This window comes from Gymnoscopelus microlampas (genome assembly GCF_963454915.1).
Source record: "Gymnoscopelus microlampas genome assembly, chromosome: 13".
NCBI classification, from domain to species: Eukaryota; Metazoa; Chordata; class Actinopteri; order Myctophiformes; family Myctophidae; genus Gymnoscopelus; species Gymnoscopelus microlampas.
In genome coordinates this window covers 6,269,239-6,296,422 of record NC_139950.1, presented here as the reverse complement: position 1 = coordinate 6,296,422, position 27,184 = coordinate 6,269,239, and the positions used below count along the sequence as shown (strand labels likewise).

At 45.4% G+C, this 27,184-nt stretch overlaps 2 protein-coding genes across 2 annotated transcripts in view; one reads left to right on the top strand and one right to left on the bottom strand.

Moving 5' to 3' along the window:
- Positions 1 to 27,184, bottom strand: part of LOC311058363 (uncharacterized protein) — a gene marked incomplete at both ends in the record, with an annotated part of 195,684 nt that overhangs the window by 125,479 nt on the left and 43,021 nt on the right. The gene's annotated exons all lie outside the window — the stretch shown is intronic.
- Positions 898 to 1,841, top strand: LOC311058354 (C-C chemokine receptor type 8-like; the record flags this gene model as incomplete). The annotated part of the gene is made up of 1 exon (XM_084075779.1): positions 898 to 1,841. The coding sequence occupies one exon, from the start codon at positions 898 to 900 to the stop codon at positions 1,837 to 1,839; it is 942 nt and encodes a 313-aa protein (XP_083931905.1). The 3' UTR covers positions 1,840 to 1,841.

The window sequence follows — 27,184 nt, the reverse complement described above, 5'->3', positions numbered from 1 at the left end:
ATGCAAAAGAATATTGTTTTGCTTTGCCAATGTAAACGTGAGAGAGAGAGAGAGAGAGAGAGAGAGAGAGAGAGAGAGAGAGAGAATATAGAGCTTTAACTTTCTTACAATTTTAGTTTTTGTTTTAATTCAAGGAATATCACTTACAACACATTGCAGGCATCATTTGTCTTCTGAAAGTACTCATGTGATTTTTGAATATCTTCCAGATGGACGACTGCAGCCACAACCATCCCTGGTGTCAGTGATATTTCATCACACATTGACACACATGGGTAAGACTATGTACTGTATGTCTGTAACATGATTTGTACTGTACGGGTAAAGTTATGACAGTGACATACATCATCTTTATGGGTTTGCGCTGCAACATCATTATTTATAATTTATGGGGTGTGTAAGGAGAATTTTGCAGAAACTTATGTCACAATCCTTCACATTTCCTACACAGCTATACTGTCTTAGGCTAGCCTGATTATCAGACTGAAGCTTGAAGCTTCAGTCCACTCAGAGTGGGCGGGGTCTATGGTCTGGAACCAGGCTAGTCTTAGGCTACAGTAAATTGTTTTATTTCAGAAACAGACCTAATATAGGCCTACTGAAGCCTTTCATTAAAATTCATAACATTTAATAAAAATGCATCTCCTACTGAAGTCTTTCATTATAAAAATGCATCTAATCCATACTTTTGAATCCTTTAGTGGAGACATCTCTGTAGACCCCACTGACTACTACGACTACTATGAAGATTACCCTGATGGAGACTTTGGGACATGTGAATATGGAAGTCATGGTTCATACTTTCTCCCAGTGCTCTATTCTCTGTTCTTCATCGTGGGTTTTCCAGGGATTGTGCTGGTCCTCTGGGTCATCATATTTATGGAGAAGCTCCGCACCATGACCGATGTGTGCCTCCTCAACCTGGTCTTTGCTGACCTTCTCCTAGTGTGCTCCCTTCCCTTCCTAGCCCACCAAGCCCGTGACCAGTGGCTGTTTGGAGATGCTATGTGCAAGGTGGTCCTAGGTGCTTACCACATTGGCTTTTACTGTGGGATCTTTTTCATCACCCTGATGAGTGTTGATCGCTACCTGGCTATAGTGCATGTCGTTTACGTACTGAGAACACAAACACGCTCGGTTGGAATGGCTGTAGCTGCTGTTATATGGGTTGCTGGAGTTCTCGTCTCTTTTCCAGATGTATGTTTTCCTCAAGTACAAGAGGTCCCAAGGTCAACTAATGAAACAGTTTTGTTCTGCGCTCCCTTATACACCGGACATCATGAGAATGGCACCGCGACACACAACAGGCACTTCTGGAGCATCTTCTGCCTTTTCAAAATGAATATTCTTGGCTTACTGGTTCCGATGGCCATCATGGGTTTCTGCTACTCACGCATCGTTAGGAGGCTCCTGTCCAGCCAATCATCCGCGGAACAGGCCATCCTCTCCAGCCAATCATCAACAGAACAGACGATCCCCTCGAACCAATCATCCACGGAACAGGCCATCCGCATGGTTGCCGTTGTTGTAGTCATGTTTTTCTGCTGCTGGGTGCCATATAATGTCGCTTCGTTCTTTAAAGCTTTGGAATTACTTCACGTCTATACAGAATGTGAGAGCAGCAAGGCGATTAGATTGGCTTTACAAGTCACAGAGGCCGTTGCGTACTCTCACAGCTGTCTCAACCCCATCCTGTATGTTTTTGTGGAGAAGAAGTTCAGGAGGCACCTCCAGAAGCTGATGTGTCAGGTTATGAAGACCCTCATCTTTCAGGACAGTGTCACAGGGTCTGTTTGTTCACAAACCAACAGTTTGAATGAAACGTTCACTGTTTTGTGAAGTGACAGTTGTGTAATTATTTGGGGGATGATAGTAAGCATTGCTATTATAGAGTGTTTGTTCAGTAACAGGGGTCTCCCAATTCTCCAGCATTTTAGTAAACAGAAAACACATTCTCAGTGCAGGATACCAATTTGATTCAATCAGGAGATATAATTCATACAAGATAAACAAGTCAAATTGGAAGTGATGGGGCAGGAAAACAATTGGAACTGTAATGCAATAAAACGGAATCTTATGCATGCTTTTTGCGGGGTTCTCTCTCCTGATTGGATGAAACTGATGGATGGAACAGCACCAGATACTTTAAGTGCAATAATAAGGTATATAGAGTCTATATGGAGTCTGCATGTGTGTTGAACCTTAAGGACACTGCAACAAGCCCCAAGGACACTGGCACATGTCACTTCACAACTTTTACATTCACACGGTTTATAACAGATGTTTCTAAGCTATAGGAGTAACAACCATGCACACAATACCTTCAAGCACCTTAACCATTTAACCCAATTTTAGATTCCATTTCACTGTTTTGGTTTATTCTGATTATTATCATTATCATGATTATTGTTATTGTTATTATTTGGCATTATTAGTTGTATTAGTTTCATAGATTATTGGTTTATTACCATATCACACCCATACTAGCTGCCCTTCATTGGCTGCCTGTGAGCTCCAGGAGTGATTTTAAAATGTTACTTATTACTTATAAAGCCCTGCATGGATTGGCCCCTACTTATATCTCTGATATGCTGTCCCCTCTTAAGTCTGAGTCTCAAATAAGGCCCTCCTTGATGTCACTAATAGCCTACTCACCTAGTAACTCGGGGTGATCGGGCCTTCGCCGCCCGGGCACCTAGGCTGTGGAACGCACTGCTGGTGCTGCTAAGGTTAGCACCATCCGTGCCTCTGTTTAAGTCAAAACCTACCTCTACACTAAGTGTTTTTCCTATATGACTTTATACACTGTAATGTTGTTTTTCTAATTTCATGTTTTGCTTTGTGTCTGTTGCTTTTAATCTTGCTCTGTGCAGCACTTTGGAACTTTGTTTGGAAAGGTGCTAAAAACAAATAAAATTCATTATCATCATCATTATCATTATTAGATTATTATTTGGGCACGCCTCTCCAGGCCTAATTGATTGACAGAAAGGGCATGTGTAGGCCTGGGTGATTGAGAAAGGGCATGCACCTGGGTGGACATACGGTTTTTACCAGTGCCAGAGCCACAGTGCCAGAGAACAATGCCATGCCATGGAAGAATCTGTTTATATGCACATTATAAGCTTTTGGCTGTAAAAGTAAACCATCAACTAGTTATTTTGGAATATATGATTAAATCTAGGCCACGGGGAAGTCGTTTAGCACGCTGCTCAACTAAGTGACTCAGTGCAGTCTTGTGATGTTAAGTAGTAGAGATGGGATTTATGGCTCTTTTAAGGGAGCCGGATCTTTGGGATCCGTTCCTTTCAAATAGCCGTTCAAAAGACTGGCTTATGTATGGGTCATTTGCATATTTATATATATTAAAAAATAAATAAAAAATTATATATATATATATATATATATATATATATATATATATATATATATATATATATATATATATATATATATATATATATATATATATATATATATATATATATACACACTTTGGGGCACCCGCTAGAGCTTATAAATATCGGCGCCCCTGGTGCACACACACTCCCTGGATGCCAATTCAGAACCTCACTACTGCTTATAGTACACCATGATGTAAGCAACACAGCTGCATAAAGTATAATCAATATTCTAATGATAACCTGTACATTATGTTCATATCAAAGTGCCTGGATCTGTGAGAAGTGATGTTTCTCTTAACTTCAATGATGAAACTGCAGCTTAGTGTTCTGCTTAGTGAAGTTAAACAGTAGTAATTAGCAGTGGAAAAAATGAATCAAAAACTGGATTCAACACCCTGTACAACTGAATCCTGGACTCTGATTCCAATTCTCTTTCTAAGTATTAGAAAGAGAATTCCAGTCAACTATACTTGACTGGAAAGAAAACAAACAAACAAAAATAAAAAATAAAACATTTTGGTATTTTTTCTTTAAAGGGCTACACCATGACTTTAAAAAATATATATATTTTATATAAATATTGGCCCTTAATACGTTTTATACAGGTTTAAGCCTAAAAAAACACCCAGATATGTATTTTCATAATCTGTCTGTCTGTCATTCCAAGCCTTTTCAGCTGCAATACCAAAACGTCCTCCTTTCGGCAGAGGGGCGCTATTGAGAGTTTTTCTGTCAATCATCACCTCCCCCCACCCATCTTACCGCTTTTCCCCGCCCTCAATAGAATACGGCCCGCCTTTCGCCCCTAACAGTAAGGAAGTCCTTGTTGCCGTGCATTTAGCGTCCTGGTTTCATAGCAACGGTATCTCAAATATAATGTTATGAAGACTATAACCACATATTGGAACCTCTCCCTCAGCTCCGAGATGAGGTCCCACATTCCTCGGTGCCTGTAAGGGGGGGGGGGGGGGAGTATTCTTACCCTTCTCCACACATCGTATACAAAAAGTATAGGTCGGCACCTCCCCCGGAGGACTCGCCCCAAAACACGCTCACCCCCATTTTACCGGCGGACCAGCGGTTCTTGTATTCTTGAATTTGTTTGAGGATAAGGGTAGAAATAGGTTTAGGGTTAGGCATAGTTTTAGTGAGGTTAAGATTAGGTTAGGTTTTGGCACCGTTTTACTGAAGTTACGTTTAGGGATAAGGTTATGTTTAGGCATAGTTTACCGAGGTTACGTTTAGGAATACCAGGTGAATACCGCCGGATTTTCCCCGTTTTGGGGCGAGCGGGCGGTTTGGTATTTGTCGCGCAGCAGTTCACTCATGCCCACTTTATTCATTTCATTTTTGGCAAAAGACATCTCTACATGATATAGTAGATCATATTATTTAGTTAACTATAAAAACAGGAACAGATTCCATCTTTGATAAAGTGGAAAGAAGCACAGCGCTAGCGGAATGAGGTGGAGTTATCAGTTGGGTGCATGTATGCAGTGCAAATACGCATGTGAAACTATTGGTCTTTGTTGTCTTGTCACTTTCCTGTCTCTCAATATAATCCTATAAAAGAATTAATGAAGTTCTTCTTAGAATTATAATATAATGTCTTATCAAGTGGAGGTGTTCGCTCAGTGGATCTAACACCTCCACCAGGAGTCATGTCCTACCTCTTTCTGTCTTTCTGGATCATGTGGTGACAATGTTTTGGGGTTCTGTGTAAAAAAGACTGGGGGCAATTGGGGGGGGGGGGTAAAGGACTGTTACGATATCATTACAGTAGCCTACCAGAGTGATAGGCTGTATGGAGACATTGGGCCTCATACAGCAATAAGTTCCTAATGTTTCCTCTTACATTTCTTCCTAAGTGAATTCCTAAGAGAAGTCAGATTCATGAAACGTTCTTAAAAGGCAGAATTGTTCGTAACTATGTTCTTGATGATGATGAATCCCAATCCTCGTAACTTGAAGGGGTGTGCCAGTTCATCCCAATTACCATAGGGAGCCGTCCCACCAATCCCCATATAAGGCATGACTGCATGACTCTACCTACAGTCACACCTGTGTGTGATTGCTGCACACACAAATCACAGGAAATCACACACAGAAATAAAATTGAGAGAATGAAGTAAAGAATACCTTGTAGGAATTGCAAGAAGGAACGTACTGCAACTTCTCTCTTTGGGCACGCAGAACAACGTGTCCCATTTATTTCACACACTCACTCATACTGACAACACAACAACACACACCTGTTCAGTATTGTCTCTAATCAGACCTCCCCACGCTCTTAAAGAGCCAGTGGTGAATTATGCCCCAAGACAGTCACTACACAGGCCCCCCCAGAATTCACCATAACAGAAAAAGGAAGTCATCGTAGACGAAGAGGGGGGCGAATGGCCCGACCACCGCGACTCCGCCGGACGGGCGCAGGGGCCGGCGTGTGGAGGCGAGGGGCGCGGGAGGTGGGCTGGGAGGCCGTGCCTGGCCTGTTGTGGGGAGGGGAAGAGGCGGGAGGGCGTCCCCGCCGTGGGGGCTGTGCCAGGCCCAGAGGCCGGCCCAAATCCAGATGGGCAGGCTTAAGGCGATCCACGGAAATGAGCTCCGACCTGCCGCCGACCTCGACGACAAAGGCCTTGTCCCCGACCTTCAGGACCCGGAAAGGCCCATCGTAAGGGGGCCTCAGGGGTCCGCGGTGAGCGTCATGGCGGATGAAAACGAACTCCGCCGACCGCAGGGACGCAGGGACGTGAGACTGAGGCAGGCCATGGTGTGCAGTGGGGACAGGGGCAAAGGTCGCGGCCTGATCCAGGAGCAAGGAACGCTGATGGGAAGCCGACCAGGGAGTCGTGGTGGAGGGAACGAAATCCCCCGGGACCCGCAGTGGTTGACCATAAACCAGCTCGGCAGAAGAGGACTGGAGATCTTCCTTGGGAGCGGTCCCGATACCCAGCATAACCCACGGGAGCTTGTCGACCCAGGCACTGTCCGTGAGGCTGGCCCGCAGAGCAGCTTTCATAGCACGATGAAAACGTTCGCACATGCCGTTGCCCTGTGGGTGGTAGGCGGTGGTGCGGTGGAGCTTTGTGCCCAGGCCCTCAGCAACAGCGTTCCACAGCTCAGACGTAAACTGGGAGCCACGATCGCTGGAAAGGTCAGACGGGGCGCCAAAACGAGCAACCCAGGTCCCGATGAACGCCCGGGCAACATCGGCAGTCGTCGTCAAAGACAGCGGAACGGCCTCCGGCCATCGGGTTGTCCTGTCCACCATGGTGAGCAGGTAGGTGAAGCCGTGGGAGGAAGGCAGGGGACCCACCAGGTCGACGTTCACGTGGTCGAACCGCCGCTCAGGTACCAGGAACGGCGCCACGGGGGCCTTGGTGTGGCGGTGCACCTTGGCCCGTTGGCACGCCACGCATGTGGTCACCCAGTCTCTTACATCCTTTTTGAGGCCATGCCAGACGAACTTGGCCGTGACCAGTTTTTGAGATGGCTTCCTGCCCGGGTGTGAGAGCCCATGGACCGCGTCGAAAACACGTCGGCGCCACCCACTGGGAACGACAGGCCTGGGCTGACCCATTGAGACATCGCACAGGAGTGTGGCACCGGCATCGGTGAAGGCCACATCCTGCAACTGAAGCCCTGTGATCGCCGTCCTGTAAGCCTGCACGTCCGGGTCGGCGGCCTGGTCCGCAGTCATGCAGGCATAGTCGAGGCCCAGATGAACGGCCCCAGCGACGGCCCGGGACAGGCAGTCAGCGACGAGGTTGGTCTTGCCAGCGACGTGACGTATGTCCGTAGTAAACTCCGAGATGTAGGAGAGGTGACGCTGTTGGCGTGCAGACCACGGTTCAGCCACCTTGGCCATAGCAAAAGTCAGCGGCCTGTGGTCCACAAACGCTGTGAATGGGCGAGCCTCCAGCAGGAACCGGAAGTGACGGACCGCCAGGTAGAGGCCTAGGAGCTCCCGATCAAAAGTGCTGTACTTGCGCTCGCTGGGACGCAGCTGTCGACTAAAGAAAGCGAGCGGCTGCCAGGCACCGCCCACCCACTGCTCGTGCACTGCGCCGACAGCATAGTCCGAAGCGTCAGTAGTGATGGCGATGGGAGCCCCGGGCCACGGGTGAGCCAGCATGGTTGCATTGGCTAGAGCAGTCTTGGCAGCCCTGAATGCACTGTCCCTCTCCGGGGACCAGTCCACAGCGTGCTTGGGGGCTTTGCGTTTAAGGGCCTCATACAGGGGCCGCATGACGTGAGCAGCTCGGGGCAGGAAACGGTGATAAAATGTTACCATGCCGATGAACTCTTGTAGGGACCTGACCGTGAGCGGCCTAGGAAAGGTCGCGATGGCATCCACCTTTGACGGAAGGGGAACAGCCCCCTCCCCAGTGACTCGGTGCCCGAGAAAGTCAATGGTCGCCAGGCCGAACTGGCACTTAGCCGGATTGATGATAAGGCCGTGCGTGCTGAGCCGCTCGAACAGAGTCCGGAGGTGGGACAGGTGCTCGGCTTTGGAGGTGCTGGCGATGAGAATGTCGTCCAGGTAGACGAAAAGAAAAAGCAGGTCCCGCAGCACCGAGTCCATGAGGCGCTGGAATGTCTGTGCAGCGTTCTTAAGGCCAAACGGCATGCGAAGAAACTCAAACAGTCCGAAAGGAGTAATCACAGCCGTTTTGGGGATGTCCAGCGGGTGGACAGGCACCTGGTGGTATCCACGCACAAGATCCACCTTGGAAAAAATGACCTTCCCGGCCAAGTGGGCGGAAAAATCCTGGATGTGCGGGACTGGATAACGATCCGGCGTAGTCGCCTCGTTTAGACGGCGGTAATCGCCACACGGGCGCCACCCACCGCCAGGCTTCGAGACCATATGAAGAGGGGAAGCCCACGGGCTGCTGGAGCGGCGAATGATGCCGAGGCGCTCCATGGACTCGAACTCTGCTTTGGCGATGGTAAGCTTGGCAGGGTCGAGACGGCGAGCCCGAGCATAGACCGGAGAACCTGCAGTGGCTAAGTGGTGCTCCACACCATGCTTGGCTGTGGACGAAGAGAAGGTGGGTTGCGTGAGGGCGGGGAACTCAGCGAGGAGCCGGGGGAACTCATCCGTGGCGGAGAGCATGTTGGACAGTCTGACAGAATTCGCCCCCCCGAGCGTGCACGCGTAAGAACAGTAGGTGGCCGCGTCGATCAAACGGCGGTTTTTCACGTCCACCAGCAGGCCATACGCGCAGAGGAAATCTGCGCCGATGAGGGGAAAAGACACGTTTGCCAATACAAAGTCCCAGTCGAACTGCTGCCCGCCAAAACCCAGAGACACATGCCTGGTGCCGTAGGTGCGGATAGGGGTACCATTAGCAGCTTCCATCGGGGGGCCGTGTCCGTCGGACCGGATGTCCGCTGCTGATGCGGGCAGGATGCTGCTCTGTGCACCTGAGTCACACAGGAACCGCCGGCCGGAGATTGTGTCCTGAATGAAAAGCAGCCTGCCAGTCCGGCCAGCACACGAGGCCACTACCGTGTGCTGGCGCTGGCGTTTCCCGGCACGCCAAAAGAACACGGGGGCCGGCACCGCTTGGCAGTGGGGCCAAACCTTGTGTGGTAATAGCACAAACCAGTGTCCCGCCCCTGGCGTGGGGCTGTTGCCGCGACAGCGACCGCCGTGGCGTGGGGCAGTGGCGAAAAGGGCAGGGCAGGTAACAGCGCAGCCGCACATTGTTGTTGGCCAGCGAGGAAAAACTTGTCAGCCTCCGCAGCCAGGGCACGGCAGTCTGTTATTTTAGTGTTGGCCAGAGCAGCCCGTACCTGAGAAGGCAGCTGTCGCAGGAACAGGTGGATGAAGAGGAAATCGGGCTTATTTGCTCCCATGAGGCTCAGCATCCTATCCATAAGTTCAGATGGTTTATTATCACCCAGACCTTGCAGGGAGAAGAGACGGTCGGCGCGCTCTGCATCAGAAGGCTGGAACGGCTTCAGCAGGTGAGTTTTGAGCGTGTCGTATTTAGCCGCCCGAGGGGGGGAAACAATCAAACTCTCCACTCTGAGCGCAGTTGAACTTCCAAGGGCTGACACGACATGATAATACTTAGTAGCATTGTCGGTAACGTTCCGCAACGCGAACTGAGCTTCCGCCTGTGCAAACCAGGTCGCGGGAGAAGCTTCCCAAAACTCCGGTAATTTAACAGGAGCGGCCGTCGCCATGGTTACGTGCTGTCACTGTCACTAGTAGAAACGTCGAGCAGACAAAAGTCGGGGTCACCAATGTAGGAATTGCAAGAAGGAACGTACTGCAACTTCTCTCTTTGGGCACGCAGAACAACGTGTCCCATTTATTTCACACACTCACTCATACTGACAACACAACAACACACACCTGTTCAGTATTGTCTCTAATCAGACCCCCCCACGCTCTTAAAGAGCCAGTGGTGAATTATGCCCCAAGACAGTCACTACAACCTAAACGATAAGTCTAAAGATGGTGGAACACCAAACTCCAGACATAAAATTAAAATGAATAGTTCTGTGGAGGTACTTCTGAAGTGGGCTTCAACTCAACCGGGTCCGTTTGCGTTAGATTGTAATTTCAGACGCGTTGAAAACTCTGAAGCAGTTGTTCTCAAACATTTTCATGTCAAGGACCCCCAAATTGACATGCATTTGGCTGCAGACCCCTGGACAGTGAACACATTAAAAAGTAGTGTGACATGTTACATGTCATCACAAACTGACATGACATTACATTATGGCAGGTGCCCTCATGTACCTTCAACCCCCCTTCTTCCCCCAAACCCCACACACAGAAAATAAGTAAGTATCTTTATCTCACTTTGTAAGCACCTTAATCTCATGTACAATGCACTGATACTCCTTTGCACCTTAAAGGAGACACACCATGAATTTCACTTTTATTTTTTATTTTTTTGGTATTTTTTGGGCTCCCCAGTGTCTCTTGTACCCCAAAAAAATGTGTTTTTGTAACATTCAGTCATTCATTCTCATTTCAGAGATTTTCAAAATGGGCGTGTCTGAACAGGCCATCTCAGAATGGCAAGTTTGCTTACATCACCAAACTTTCTGCCCATGTATTTTGATGTATTGTGAGTATTTAGAATTGCTCAGTAGCACCCCTCTGCCCAACAGGACGTTTTGGTATTGCAGCTGAAAGTGCTTTATAAGCCTGAGAGAATTGACTTGGGATGAGTATATCTGAGTGTTGATTTAGGCTCAAACCTTTTGAAAATGGTTTGAGGGACATACACCATATGATATTAAATATCAATTTTTAAAAAAAAATCATGGTGTCTCCTTTAAATCATTTACGGCCAAGGACGACTTCTGATGAGACGTCGTCCAATCGGCCACACTGCCAAGGGCGACTTATGATGACTTTTAGTTTTTTGGGTGGGGGGGTTGCGGGGTGCTGCTCCGCAGCCTGTGAATGATCCAAGCACCACCGAAGAAGGGTACACCCAGAGATCACGTGGTCACAACAAAACAAATCTAGGCATCTTCCATGTTAAAGGATTCATAAAAGTATTTTCTTCTCGGATTTCTGTTGCCACCAGACAGGTAAGCATCCCAGCGAGGCGAGACAGTGGAACGGAGACAGAGTCTAGCACAAAGCACAGCGCCTCCGCCTAGGGCGCGTCATTGAGGGGAGGTACGTTTTGCCCTACGTGCTCACTCAGCCTGATAATAATAATGATAATAATGTACATACAATTTATATAGTGCTTTTCTAGGCACTCAAAGTCGCTTTACATGCAGAAACAAGATAGAAACAACTTTATTAGGAAAAACTAGTCAAAAAGTTTTTTAAAAAGTAAAAAAAAATAAAAACAACAAAAAGAAAGGTAAACAAAGGGGGGGGTTTGGGATATATGTAGGGAATGTGAGCCTGAAAAGGTGGGTTTTGAGGGTGGTTTTAAATGTGGTGACGGTGGGGGCAGCTCTGATGTGAGCTGGGAGTGAGTTCCACAGTGAGGGGGCAGCCACCGACCACTAATGTTATGACATCTGCGCTGAGTAACTGAGGACAAGCTGTGCTGAGTTTTTACCAGCTTGCAAAGCTAGTCTAGGAATCGACAGACCAACTTTCAACACATTACAGATTTGCATTCAACACATTACAGATTTGCATTCAACACATTACAGATTTGCATTCAACACATTACAGATTTGCATTCGACACATTTGTGTGATTGGCTGTCCTTTAAAGGGAAACTTCACCGATTTTGATAAAAAATCCTATTTGTATGAGGTCTAGGACCCATAAACATGATCCTGGTGTGTTTTTTGTGTTGTGTCTGTGTTTTTAGATTTTTTATCCGTGAGATGATCCACACGCCTCAAATGACGCGGCTGGATCAGCTCACCTTATGTCCGCACTACATGACGTCTCAGTGAGACCAAACCCACACACCCCAGGGGGTGTTTCCCAAAGAGTGGGACCAGCCTTCTTTTTTTCCCTTCCTCCTCAGTTGTACAATGGCGTGGGTAAACACTCAGTGGAGATTCTCCACTGAAGACACGCTAACACAACAGATATTTATTTGAACCATAAAACACAGAAGAGCAGCTCCACTGCAGAGGAATTCAACAGGCTGCCTGCTGAAATAATGCTGGACAGTGGACACATGCTTGTATGGATTACTTTAGAGTAAGTATGATTGCTGTAAACATTATGCCAACTTGACATAATAATCCAACGTGTAATTGTACTTGATTGCTTTAATGTTAGAGATTAATAAAGTTAGGGTAGTGTACGATGTGTAACTTCTGATAGACGCATGCACGCAGCCCATTGTTTACATTGTACCGTACCGTTCCAATAGCTAGCCAAATGATAAGCTAAACCACTTGTGTGACAAGCCTAATTTATGCTTTGTCTCTCGTCAGATTTCAAATATAAAGTGCTTATGCCATGGCCACAGATGTTACAATTTGAATCGGGTGGGTGTAAGTACCCGTATCTGTCGTATTGTTAAATAAAAAAGCACTTTTATCCGATCGGTGGCCATTTTCTCATTGATATATAATGTGTGTGAAGTGCACTACACCTCCCCACCGATAGGATCGGCATAATAAATGGCCGCCGATCGGATTAAAATGCTTTTTTATTAAATAATACGGAAGATACTGGTACTTAGACCCACCCGATTCAAATTGTAACATCCGTGGTCATGGGATAAGCACTTTATATTTGAAATCTGAACGTTTATGTAGATATTTCGTCCATAGACTCGCCGGGCGGGTCCCGAAAATAGCAGATCTACAAGCTCACAACGCGTCAGACTCGACACTTTGTGAGCTTGTGGGTCTGCTATTTTCGGCTCACATGCAATATTAGTATAAATTAGGCTTCACCTCGGATGATATCTAATCTACAAGTCTAATTATCTAATGTGTTATTTTCAACAGGACAGAATGGAGGAACTGCTGATGAAGAAAGACCTCGGACTCACCTTATGAGATAGTCATATTCATATATATTCTTTTTCTAAATAAAACGGTTACATTTATACCCTGCTTGCTGTACTCATTGTTCATGGTACATTTTACATTGCATTCATAATGACAAAATGTATGACCCACAATTCTATAATGGTTATTTTGAACCATTACATGATATATTAGTATTTACTTCTACATATGATCATCATCATCACGGTCTCAGTTGAACAAAAAAAACAACGATTAGGCTGTGTATGACAAGGTATTTGAACATTAGCATGTCATCTATTCTAAAGTAATGCCCATCATGTTTTCTATAAGTTTAGCCCAAAGAATATAACTGGAAATGATAGTGAAACATTATGCTCTCAGAAATAAGGAATCACACATGCCATGAGTATGAAACGTTTTGTTTTATTATTATATTGTTGACTATGCCTCATCGCCATGGATGTCCCGAGTCCCAGATGGACGTCACCTGCACTGGACTGTCTTCATGGTGGGAACTGGGAAGGAATGTTGAACACACGTTTAGTGCTACTCTGCTAATTTACACATGATATATTTAGTTTGCTAAAAGATGCAATCAATACAGAACACAATACAACAGCAGCAAAGATTGAATATTTTCACCTGGCTGGCGCAGTAGTGCCACTGTTGAGACGATGATGATGGGGATTGGGGACAGTTATATCCTTCTGTATAGCTAACTTGCAATGTGTACTGGTCCAACTGTGTACTGGTTCAACAAGAGGCAGATTTCACATGGTCCAAGAAAGAACATGGCTTCATGTCGTGTTCTGTGATCCAAATTGGGTAAATAAAAATGTAAACGAAGTCGGAATGGAACATTCATGAAGTCTATTCAGTGTTGCCATCTTGTTGATGTGACTATTTTCTAAGAAATCTTGAGGAAAAAAAGCGCTAAATGTATGGAATATTTTTGAAACATTTTAACAACACAAATCTGAGGTCCCTGGCAGAAATTATAATTTCAGATGAGGGTCCGTGGACAAGTACACAATTATTTTATTTATGTATTTAAAAACAAGCCCAAAAAAACGTCACCCACAACTATAGGTTACTGGACGTAACCCCGGTTTTATGATAATATAAGCGAGATATCTCGCTATGGGAGAGCGCCCTCCGGCGTGATCACACAGAAGTACACCTTCATAAACTTCCAGACAATTCTATTGGCTGGACTGACCTTCCTCTGACTGGAGGTCCCGCCCTCATCCTTTATCAGTCAGTGGAGGGTCATTTTCCCTAATTCAAGATAACCTTTCTCTTCTCGTTCGTAAACAAGAAGGGTGTCTTTCGAGACATCTCGCTTATATTATCATAAAACCGGGGTTACGTCCAGTAACCTATAGTTTTATTTCAAATATTTCACTCGATGTCTCGCTATGGGAGATATAATACACTCCCTGATTGTTATCTCGAAGTCCAGAGTAACCAGCCTAGAGGCTTGATCCCCGTGTCTGGAGGCTACACTAAGGACCGTACTGTATGCGCCACAGGGGCTGCAGTTACGTCCAAACTGTAGAACCTGGCAAATGTCAAGGCCTAACCCAACATGCCACACTGCAGACATCTCAGATGGAGACCCCCCCGAAGAGGGCCCATGATGTCGCTATTTCCCTTGTAGAATGTGCCCACAGTCCCACTGGGGCAGCATCCCACCACTGTAATAGGCTAACTGAATAGCCTCTAAAATCCAGTGGGAAAGTGTCTGTTATGCAATGGGCTAGTCCACTATCCGTGGAGCCCATGACACAAATAGCTGATCTGACTGTCTCAAAGCCTTAGATCTGCCAATGCACATTTCCAAAGCCCGAACCGGACAAAGGCAATGTAACCTTTCATCCTCTCATGAGGCGAAAGGAGGCGGATGAAAACGCATTAAAAGGTCACAAGGACACTTGGTACCAAGGGGTTCTTTAACCCACACCCAGGTCTGGGTCTGACAACCACCCTTGTAGTCCCTTCCTTGAACTGTGTACACTCCCCGTGTACTGACAGTACATGAAGATCACTGAGCTCTACAGTAGTCACTGAAGCCATCAGTAACACAGTCTTGATTGACAGTTGTTCTGTCAATCTGACACAGAGGCTCGGGAAGAGACGTTTGGTCCCTTCATGAACCGACAAATCAGGCAGTGCTGACCCACCGTCTCGGCCTCAAGCAATACGGCAGGCTGAGATAGCCTCCAAGTAGACTTTTATTGTGGAAAAGGCTCTGCCCTTATCCACTAAGTCCTGCAGAAGGACTTAATGGACATGGGTTTGGAACGGCACAGTGCGAGACGCCTATATAGGGTGCGATTTCTCGCACCTCATCTCAAACCGTTCTGGGGTAAACCCCCCTGTACTCAGATTCATCCCCTCATGGGCTGAGCCCAGAGAGTCAGATGTTCTGGTCATGGACAAATTAACTCGTCCCCTACTAGCGTTAGCATGTTTCTGCGTAACGGAAGTAGCCACGAGCGGTCGTACAGGACAGGTTCGACTGACACCCAGTGACCCCATTCTGGGGCCACCAGTATCACCATCAGCCCCTGGTCCCTCACTCTCATGAGTGTGGGAGCCAACAGGGACAGCGGAGGAAAACGTAAAAAGAGTTCCGAGCCATTTGTGCACTAGTGCATTTCGACCCAGAGGCACCGCACCCTCCACTGAGAAGAACAACGGACATCCCGTGTCTTCCAGTGAGGCAAAAGATCCACCATGGGGCGATCAAACGATCCTAGATCCGTCCTGGTATCTCCGGGTGCAGAGACCAGTCGTCTTGAGAGGAATCACAGATTCCTCCAGCGACACAGCGCTGTCACACATTCCTTTGTGACCAACACACGACCGCAACTGCCCAGCCGTCTTAGCGATACGGCTGAGGCCATCATACCTGTCATTCTCATGCACATTTTGAAGGAGACCCTCCGGCCCGTGCAAAATTGTGCCAGGCAGGACAAAAAGGACTGATCCTTTTCAGTGGCGGGCTGGCTTTGAACAATAGTGAGTTCAGAGTCCTGCCTGTGAAATTCGCTGTTTGTGCAGGCACCAACACGCAGTTGATCCTGAAAACTTGATTTCAGTAGATGAGACACCACTTTCTGAGTATGCTGCCTTGCCGCTGATCCTTGAGTCGGCTTGTAGCAGCCCATCATCTTATGTAAGACGCTATGCGAGTGCCTTCTCTCCTCAGAGGGCCAATCGCAACCTGCGTGAATTCGACAAATACTCTGGGCTGAGGACGTTACAAACGGTAGCACCGTGTATTTGTAATTTTAACCTCAGAACCCTAACAACAGAGATTTCTGTGTGGTGGGTAAAAAGAGCATAAAAATAGGCGTCTTTCAGGTCTATCGATGTGAGCCAGTCTCTCTGACGCACCATGCGGAGAGACGGATTTGATAACATCCTGAATTTGAACGCCATTAGATACTGATTGAGGGCTCTTAGGTCCAGTATCGGACGCAGCCCCCCCCCCTTCTTTTTGACCAGGAATAGCACGAGTAGAGCCGCTGTTAGCTTGGTCTCTGGGTATTTCCTGTACAGTTCGTTTTCTTAACAGGGAGAATTATCTTCCTGTAGAAAATCGCCCGCCTGTCCCCTGCTTAAGAGAAGATCGCTTCCACTAGCCTGGGGAGGTCTCGAGGCGAACTGTAGTATACATCCCTGGATATAGAGTGCAGCACCTACTGTGGTGTGTTGCACCTTATCCATTCCGATATCATACAGTGGGGTTGCTACAACACTGGTTAGGCTCGATTGTGGTGCCGTGGCGCCATATAGTGGTTGAACAGAGTCGACCGTGAGCCGTTCCCTTGGGGACAGGGCGTAATCGTCCTCTCTTCATGGCGAGTATTCGCCCCGCTACCCTGAAGTGTCTGTGAGACCTCTGTGGTAGCGAGCGTGTGTCCCTTATGTTCTGGTTTTGTCCTGTTTCATTTCTTTTTGCCGTGCCCCTGAAATTCAGGCTGTAACGGTTTGAATTTTATTGGAGAAACAGGTAGAGAGGGTTCAATTTCTAATAACCACTCCGATGTCTTGCCAAGGAGACATCTTGGTCATAGTATCAGCGAACCTGGGTTACAGTCGTAACTCATGTTTATACTTACACAACATTATCCACATAATGTATAGTGTGTAAAGTCATTCTCCTTTCCATCGGGCGGTGGAGCGTGTTCGCCCCGCCCGGTCACCAGAACTCCAGGACCACCAGAGAGAGAGGGGGAGGCGGTGTCCACCGTCTCCTCCTGACATAGTCCCAGCCATGTCCCTCTCCTGTATTTCACTCTTGTAGAGTAGCTACCCGAGGCCTGCCTCTGGCTGGCTAGGGTGCTCCTCCTGGCCTGTAAACTGCAAGCAAGAACGCCTGCCATTTAGGCGACGCGTGCTTCGCAATGGATTTGGGCTCTCATGTCAGAGCCGTGGCTTCTGACGTGAGGTGTGTGGCAACCCCTTCTTCCACGGGTAGCGGAAGAGTAGGGCTCAGCCCAGGACACGTCAACTGTTGCCCCAGTGCTGGTTGCCAACAGGAGTAGGCATTAAGACCGTTCTCTCATACTGGCTGCGGCTTGTGGCTATAGGCTACGCCGCTGGCAACTCGAGGTCGAGTATGAGTCGTGGGGAGAGGCTCGTTTTACTGGCCAGTCGCCTGCTCAATGACCTGGTTATAGGGGACATATTCTGTAGCCCGGAGTAACTTTTGGGCCTTGTCCGTGTCCTCTTCCTAACTTGGTGTAGAAGGGACTGGAAATGTTTGGCCCGCTTTTCTGACGAACCTAGGTTCGGTTAGTCCACATGCTTATGCGGAACGGACCTTCCTCACACGGCCCTCGGGCTGCGTGGGTTGGTCCCAGGCAAATAACACATGAGTTGTGTTAGTCGTGACCCGACATTCTATTCCCGCAGACCCCGCACTCTTTCGAGGGACAGGGGTCCCTTCGTTGCTGGACTGCAGCGGTCATTGTTCACAACACGCGTGGAGCCTGTTTGTGGCAAGGTCTGTAAACAGGGGAGTCGTGTATGGGAGAAAAAACGTTCTAAGCTTTTATTGTCCCAGAGAAACAACACGATGTCGGTGTTAGCGTGTAGCTAACTGTAGCCTGCCCAGCTGGTAGTTTATGATGCTAGCTGGTGGCTTGCAGAGCTGAAAGAGAAACACTAGGAGCGTTTAACGCTAGTGTGTTTGCTCGGTTTTAGCTCGTGGCTACGAGGCCACTTTAGAGACGAAAACACGATGTGGAGCAGTGATGCTGTCATGTTTTTACTCAGTGATAGCACGTCGTGTGCAAAGCGTGTTGCTAGTGGGAGCTCTAAGCTTACCGATGGCAACGTGCTAAGCAAGCCGGTAGCATATTATGCTAGCTGGCGGCGTACAGGGCTGTCTCTGAAGGAATACAGTAGGAGCGTACTACGCTGGTGTTTGCCCGCTGTTTAGCTCGTGGCTAAAACCACCTCTGGGAGAAAACACGATGTGAAGCAGGTTATGCTGTCGTGTTTACTCTGTGTCAGCACGCAGTGTGTAACGTGTTGCTGGTAGGAGCTTGTTAAGCTTCACCGATGGCAACGCACTAAGCTAGCTGGTAGCGTATTAAGCTGGTCAGAGAAAAGACACATTTAAGAGTGTAAACGCTGGTGTGTTTGTTCAGTGTTTTAGCTCTTGGCTAAGAACCACCTCGGAGAAAAACCACAATGTAAAGCAGGGACGCTGTCGTGTTTGCTATAGCTTGCCAAACGTGTTGTTAGTGGGAGTTTATTAAGCTCACTGGTGACAACATGCTAAAAACTAGCTGGTATCTTATGGCGCTAGCTGGTGGCGTGCAGAGCTGACCCGGAGAAAGCACACTAAGAGCGGACGACGCTGGTGTGTTTACTCGGTGTCAGCTTGTGGGTGAGAAGTCACCCTGGAAAAAAACACGATGTTAAGGTGTCGTGTTTTCCCTGTGCTAGCATGGTAGCCTGCAAGAAGTGTCGCTAGTGGGAGCTTGTTAAGCTCTCGGTGACGACCTGCTACGCTAGCCGGTAGTATTATGATACTACCCGGTGGCGTCCCGCACTCTTTTCTGCGGGACCGGGGCTCTTGGACCCGGTCCTGCTCCTCAGAGTTGTGGAGGCCACGTTCACGTTAAGCGTTTTAAGCTTTAGGGAACAGAACAGGGAGGAGGGAAAAAACGAAAACACAGGGGTTGAGCGGACTATGCTCACATGTTTGTTTTTCCCTAGCTAGCTCGTGGCTAACTGTGGCTAGCAGTCTGTGGGGCTGAGGAGAGCTCAGGGCTCTCCCTCTGGCAACCTGCTGCTAGGCTTGAAAGAAACAAACACTGGGGCCGAGTATATTATACTGACGTGTTGTTCTTTACAGCTAGCTCAGGGCTAGCTGTGGCTAGTAATCAGGGTGAGACTAGGGAGAGTGTATTAAACTCGTCCTTCGAATCACGATTACTATGTAAGCAGACTATGCTTTCTTTTTAGCTTATTAAGCTTGGCTATGGAACGTATTAAGTTCTTAGCAGGTTTTGTAAAGAAAGTCAACACCTACCATCAGTAGCGTCTCGCGGTCCGGGATATTATCCTGTCCTGTTGAGACTTTCGCCGTACTGACTTCATAAGGTGGACTGAGAAGGTGCTTCCTCGATCGCGAACGAGAAGAGAAACTGAATTAGGGAAAATGACCCTCCACTGACTGATAAAGGATGAGGGCGGGACCTCCAGTCAGAGGAAGGTCAGTCCAGCCAATAGAATTGTCTGGAAGTTTATGAAGGTGTACTTCTGTGTGATCACGCCGGAGGGCGCTCTCCCATAGCGAGACATCGAGTGAAATATTTGAAATAAAACTACCAATATTTACAAAGTCCCAGAGTCGCTTATAATAAGCAGACATGGCAACACTGGTCAGTGGTCAATGTGTATGTGTTGATGACAACATCAACGAGAACTGGGAGGGGAAGTTACAATGTAGACCACACCCCCACGCAGCCTCCCCTCCCACAATGAAGGGCAGTGCCCCAAAGCATTATGGTCATTGTAGTAATGCAGCAGTCCAGTCAAACCCCAGTAAAACACACAGACTTCTATATTTTTCTGGCCATAGGGTGCAAATTTCAAAATTTTCTACTGTTATCTACTACAAATATTATTAACATTTAGTGACTGTAAGTTCTTCCAGGGGTGAAGTGCTCCTTTAAGCCAATGGGGATACTTTCCCCTTTCCCATACTCTGAACAGCCCCCCCCCTGCAGCAAGCCTTAGGGCCATTAGCTGTGCAAACAAAAGACCTGCTTGAATGGAATGTTAAGGAGGCCTCTCACTCACTCACTCACTCACACACACACACACACACACACACACACACACACACACACACACACACACACACACACACACACACACACACACACACACACACACACACACACTGGAATGGCTCAGATTTTATTTTAAAGCCTCCCGCAAGCTGGTATATTATGACTTTGTCATTTCTTGTTTATACTTACCATGGCTGAATTCCCCCGTCCCCCAACTCCGCATTTCCGCGCACACCCACGCACGCACACACGCACGCACGCACGCACGCACGCACGCACGCACGCACACACACACACACACACACACACACACACACACACACACACACACACACACACACACACGTACTGTATATCTCATCCGCTGAAACTCTGCACAGCACACACATCTTTGGATTAAAACATGTGACCTCCTTTTATAATTTTAATGATGAACAGCTGTGTGTCGTACACCTTCAGAGAGATCATGATGCTACAGGAAAACTGTCATTTCTAGCTTCCGTTAGTACAACCTACTCACTGTGCTTAATATTTAGAATGTCATCTCATAAAAAAAGGTGTTAAACCACAGAGCCTAGCAGAGGCCCTTGCTGGGGGGGGGGGGGGGGGGGGGGGGGGTAGCAGAGAAATACAGAAAAATACAAGTGTGTGCGTGTGTATGTGCTCAGAGTGTGAGCTGTCATATGCGATTTAACAATAGGCTACTGTCTACGTTTAGGGCAGTGAAGATATGCATCTTCACGTGTTGTGAAGAGCTGGACCAAATAACTGCAAGAAGAATTGATGTCATAAAGGTAAAAATGGCTAGGCATTCTGAAAACATTGAGCTCCAAGAGATAGATCCTACAAACTACGAGAATGACACCACCATTACAGCAAGAAGAATTCAAGTACAAATGTCTGCAGAGGGACATTATGAGCGCCTTGATCTGCAAAAGACAGACGATGCAGTCTATGAAGATCTTCAGATCAAGACCAAGAAGAAGAAGGATCTAGAGAAGATACTACAGTCTGGTAAGATTAGTGTTACTAAAACAAAAAATCACCCCCCAAAAAAGTATCCCTTTCCAAGGTTTAAAGGGCGAACAGATCCTTTTTTTGGGCTTATTTTTATAGACCTGGTTGCTTGTTTCTCTCGCAGAATCTGGCAACCTCACCTTTGGTCACGCAGAATTGTTGTTTATAGACGTTAAGACGATAACATGGGTCATAATGTTTTCTTCGGGATTTACATGGCACTAAAATGACTGACATATTAGCGTGACTGTGGTGGGAATAGGGACATTACCGCAGTGACTGCAAAGACATAATGTACTATTAGACATTTTTGGTTATATACGCTAATATCCAAAATATTATTAATCTCATCTGTAGTCATACTGCAACATTTATGGTCGAGTCATTTATGTAGAACTAACGGAAGATCATTTATAAAAAACAATAGGGGTCCTAAGCAACTTCCCTGAGGGACTCTTTGAAAAACTACCATTTTTTTCCCTGTCTGTTTTCTGTTACTTAAGTAACTCTCCATCCAATGTATCGTTTAAGCTTATCCAATAACAAAAGATGATCTATCAAATCTTAAATGGTTGTCTTCTAATGTGCTGAACAGGGATAGCAGAGCCTAGTGATATGGTGATATTTATTCTAATGAAGACAGGCGAGTGATATTCAAGATAGTTACTATTTGTAGTCAATAGTTACTTTTCAAACCTCTCACACTTGTAAGATGACACGTGCAGATATTTATGCCTTTCCAGACTTGACAAAGATGGAGAGACACAGAGGGAGGGAGACATGTGGATTCATGAGGGACTGTAAAAGAGTTTGTTCTGATGAGGGCTAGGTGGACAGAATGGACAAACAAAAGTTTCAATAATCCGGATTTATTTAGGTTTCCAAAAACAATGTTCAAAAAATTGTTTAAAAACAATGTAATTCAAAAAATACAAAACAATAAACGTACATGCTTACTTACTATCAAGCAAACAGTCTAGTCTAAACAGACTAACTGACTGACTGGGTATAGGGCAGCGCTCCTCCAGCATTTCACCCATGACTTCACTGACTCGTGCCTGAGACAAGACTGCCTCAAATGGGTGCATTTCTCCTTTCCGACATGTCGCCTTTCCGACGTTGACAAACCCTATACCTAACCCTAACCCTAACCGCACGCGGAAGCCACTAGTCGGAGTGGTGAGATGTCGGAATGGAGAGTGAACACCGCCTCAAATATTCAAACCTGGGCCTCTGCTTAGTGGCACCAACCATCTGTCTTAAAATGAAATGGATATGAAATGAATGGTGATGTATTGAACTGGGTCAACTGGGTCGATGTGATTATAAACTCCCTGATTACCATGTAGCTAGCATTGTAGCAAACAAGTGTTTGGTGCTGACCATGAGGCTGTAACAAAATGTAATGGACATATGGAACAAAAAGTCATGCTGAAATAAGTAGTATGATAAAATGCATATCTCTGCTGTCCAGCGCGAACCTGCTAACTCCAAAACGCTCATTGTTCTGGAAACGAAAAAACTAAATATACGTTTTTCAGGAAATGAATAAAACCTCATCAAAGTTGGTATAGTGACTTTATATATTGTCAGATACTTGCATGTGTCATTATATTATCAACACTTTAACCAAATCGCGGGTAAATCAACACTTTACCCAGCGCAAGTGGAGTTAGTAGTTTCAGACGAGCAGAAATCAAGCTGAAGTGGAGTTAGGTGTCCAAACAACAGCTCCACTCGCTGCTGAGGGAGAGGTTTCAAAAGGGTAGAAATTCCCAAAAGCTAAAAATGGATCTCCAAGCTCACAATGCATCACAACAGCGTGTGAATGAATGCCCTGATGCTTCATGACACTTATTATATAGGCCTACAATAATAAACAGGACTTTAAATATTACAATAACTTCTGCAAAGAGTCTGAGTTTCAGTAGAAGTAGCGCGAGAGAAATGCTATGAACGTCTTTCTTCTTATCACATTGCTCTCCTCATTAAACACTTCATAGATTTTAGAAATATAATTACTTGTTTTCATAACATTAGCGTCAGTGCTAAGTTTGATAAACAGGTACACTGGAGGTACAATAGCGTTGATTTATGAAAAGATGAAAATGGAGCTTGTTCGTCCTGGACACCGACGATATGGTAAACAGAAAATGTAATCATGATAAATATAATGAAACATTTGAGGCTATAAAGGTAAAGTGGGAATAAGGCAGTGTCTGTCTTTACCACAAGGACATTGAGGACAGTTGGAAGAGGGATTCTTTTAATGTCTAAAAGTATTTTTTGAGAAAATGCTTTTTCAAAGCACTTGGTCTGGTTGGGTGTAGCTAACAGACTATTTTCTTTTTGTCAAACAGTGAGAAGGCGTCTGCTGGGGATGCTGTGTCTTATGCTGCTGGGTGTGATCATAGGCCTGGTCGTGCACTGTGAGTATTCCATGTCACTAAACTACCACATCACTCACTCAGGGAGTTTGTTGCCTGACATTTTCTAGCTGTGATAAGCCACCACAGAATTAACCCAAAACATCATGTGACTTATTTTTTTGTGTTGAATTCTAATTGCTTCTTTGTGTGTATATTAATGCATGCATCTACAAAGTATGGTGAATAAAGTGTGTTGACAAGTTAATGCACGTAAATGAGAATAACAATGGGCCTCATTCAGCAACGGTACTTAAGAGGAAATTTCTTCTTAAACCCACTTAAGAAGTTTTTAAGAAGGTTTTGGTATTCTCCAATGTTTTCTTAGCTGTGAGAATCTACGCACACTTCCTTCAGAGGATTTTTTTTCTTAGACCCATTTAAGAGGTTTTTAAGTAGATTTTGGTATACTCCAATGTTTTCTTAGCTGTGATCTGTTCTCAGGTAAGAACAGATTTATACATAGGCTATTTGAAAATAGCCTATGTATAAAATAGGGCTATAAAATAGCCGATCTACAACCTTACAACGCGCCGCATCGCGACGCGTTGTGAGCTTGTAGATCTGCTATTTTCAAACATTTTAGTACTTTTATTTTTGGTACTTTAAGTACATTTTGATGCCAATACTTTTGTACTTTTACTCAAGTACATTTTGAATTCTGGACTTTTACTTGTAACGGAGTATTTCTATATTGCAGTATTGGTACTTTTACTTGAGTAAAGAATTTGAGTACTTTTTCCACCACTGCTCTTAGGCTGGCCTTTGAGTTCTTAAGTGTGACATATTTGTGAAAAAATAATTAATTCTCGAAGTTTCTTCAATTCTACAGTTGTATAATATAGGATTTAAATTACAATAATATTTTTATCATATCTTTAGAGCAGTGGTTCTCAAAGTGTGTTCTGGGGACCCCCAGGGGTCCTTCAGGGAGTTTCAGGGGGTCCACAGCAAACGAAGAACAGTTTAATCACTTTAACCCTATTTTATACTTTGTTTGAAAATAGCCGATCTACAAGCTCACAACACGTCCCATTACTGGCCATTTTGAGCTTGTAGGTCGGCTATTTTCGAGACATTTTGATAAATCTTGAAACATTTTCCCTGGCAGAAAATATTTTCAGGTGGGGGTCTGCATCCAAATGCATGTCAATTTGGGGGTCCAGACATAAAAGTGTTTGAGACGGGTCTGAAATTACAATCTAACCCAAACAGACCCAGTTGAGTTGAAGCCCAAGCCCCATACCTACCCCATAACCCCCCACCCAACCCACCCTCATCACCCCCCATACCCCCACCCCCATATCCCCGACATTCGCCACACCCCCATTTTCCAGTCCCCTTCCTACCTGAAAGCCCCCCTATACCCACCCGTCATACCCATCCCCATAGCCCCCTACACCCCTCCTTGCACCACCATATCACCCACCACACCCCTATTTCTTTTTTATTTATTTAAAATAAATCTTTATTTAATCGATTAACTATTATTTTTGCTAATATTTTATAATCTACGTTCATTAATATTTCCACCCCATTACATACCAAGCAGCTGCTACCTTAAAGACCCTCCATATCCACCCACCAGCTTTCAGTAATAAAATGTTTTATATCCACTACTAACGCTACTCCTGAACCTGAAATATGGATAACATTTTTAATATGTTGATTAATGTGAGAGAAATAATAAAATACACTCATTAATTAAATAAAATCATTTGCTGTTCACTTCAGAAGTACCTCCACAGAACTATTAATTAATTAATTTTTATGTTTGGAGTCTGGTGTTCCACCATCTGTAGACTTTAGGTATTCTTTACTTCATTCTCTCAATTTTATTTCTGTGTGTGATTTCCTGTGCAGCAATCACACACAGGTGTGACTGCAGGCAGAGCCATGCCATGCCTTATATGGGGATTGGTGGGGCGGCTCCCTATGGTAACTAGGATGAACTGGCACTGCACACCCCTGCAAGTTACGAGGATTGGGATTCATCATCATCAAGAACATAGTTACGAACAATTCTGCCTTTTAAGAACGTTTCATGAATCTGACTCAACTTCTCATAAGAATTCACTTAGGAAGAAATGTAAGAGGAAACATTAGGAACTTATTGCTGCATGAGGCCCATTGAGTTTTCTTCTAAAATTCTTCTTCTAAAATCTTCCACACAGATGCTTGACCTCATCATGAACAGTAGCAACAACTGTGTTTATCATCACCATTTCTGTCTTTTGCAGATCATGCAGATCATTCACCCAGTAACAGCATGACCAACGACACCCTGGTGCATCATAATAACCAGCTGAAGTCCAATTACGATAACCTGACCCTGGAGATTACCCGGCTGACAACCAACTACGATGCCCTGATGAAGGAGAAGAACCAGCTGACAACCAACTACGATGCCATGATGAAGAAGAAGAACCAGCTGACAACCAACTACGATGCCCTGATGAAGGAGAAGAACCAGCTGACAACCAACTACGATGCCATGATGAAGGAGAAGAACCAGCTGACAACCAGCTACGATGCCTTGATGCGGGAGAAGAACCAACTGACCACTGACAACAACAACCTAATCCTAGAGAATAAACAGCTGAAGACCAAACCGACCCAAGTGCAAAATGGTGAGGTTACAAACCTTTTTGAAGGAATACTGATATGTGTATTATAATTGATATTTTAATTATTGTTAGAGATGTATTGGTAAAAAAAACTATCTGATAAAACCCTCATCATTGCTGACTTATCATTCATCTTAATAATGTGAATGTAGTCATAATGTAAACACACATGTATATATATATATATATATATATATATATATATATATATATATATATATATATATATATATATATATATATAGTTTTTTTTAAACCACTTAAACCCTCTAGTCTTAGTGAAACGGACTTGCGTTGCAACTGTATTTTTCCTTCTACACCAAATCAGCCAATCTACACTGTACAAGCTCACACCTTGTAGATCAGCAATTTTGGCGAACATTCTCTGCCGAATAGGGATGCTGGGGTTCAAGTGGTTAATTCCAGTTTGCATTCATTAACACATCTACATACGTGTGTGTGTGTGTGTGGGCACGTGCATGATTACTTTTCTTGAATCAGTATAAAAACAATGCACATGACCTTCATTGAAATAAGATGGTCAATTTTAAGTGCTTTAGGTTGAGCATATCAAGAGGTAACAGTCCTGTCAAGCTGTAACGTAAAGTCTGGAACGTTGTCTATTCATGTCCATATCCTACGACAATTAAAAAGGATTAGGCTCAGTAACAGACAGAAAGGTGCACATTGATAAATGCGATGCAGATCAACATAAATAGGTATATCCCCATTATTTAAATAATATATCAGTATGGATGTTTTTAGAATGTATTTAGAATACATTAGAATTAAGAGCGTGAAACTCTTAGAGAAAGGACTGGGAAGAGGCGAAAGAAGAAAAATATATAATACTTTTTTTTATAATAATCTAACAATAGTACAAATACGTACAAGAAGCGTGTCCCGTATATAATTACATATTTGACAAAATGTACGTCTGATGTGCA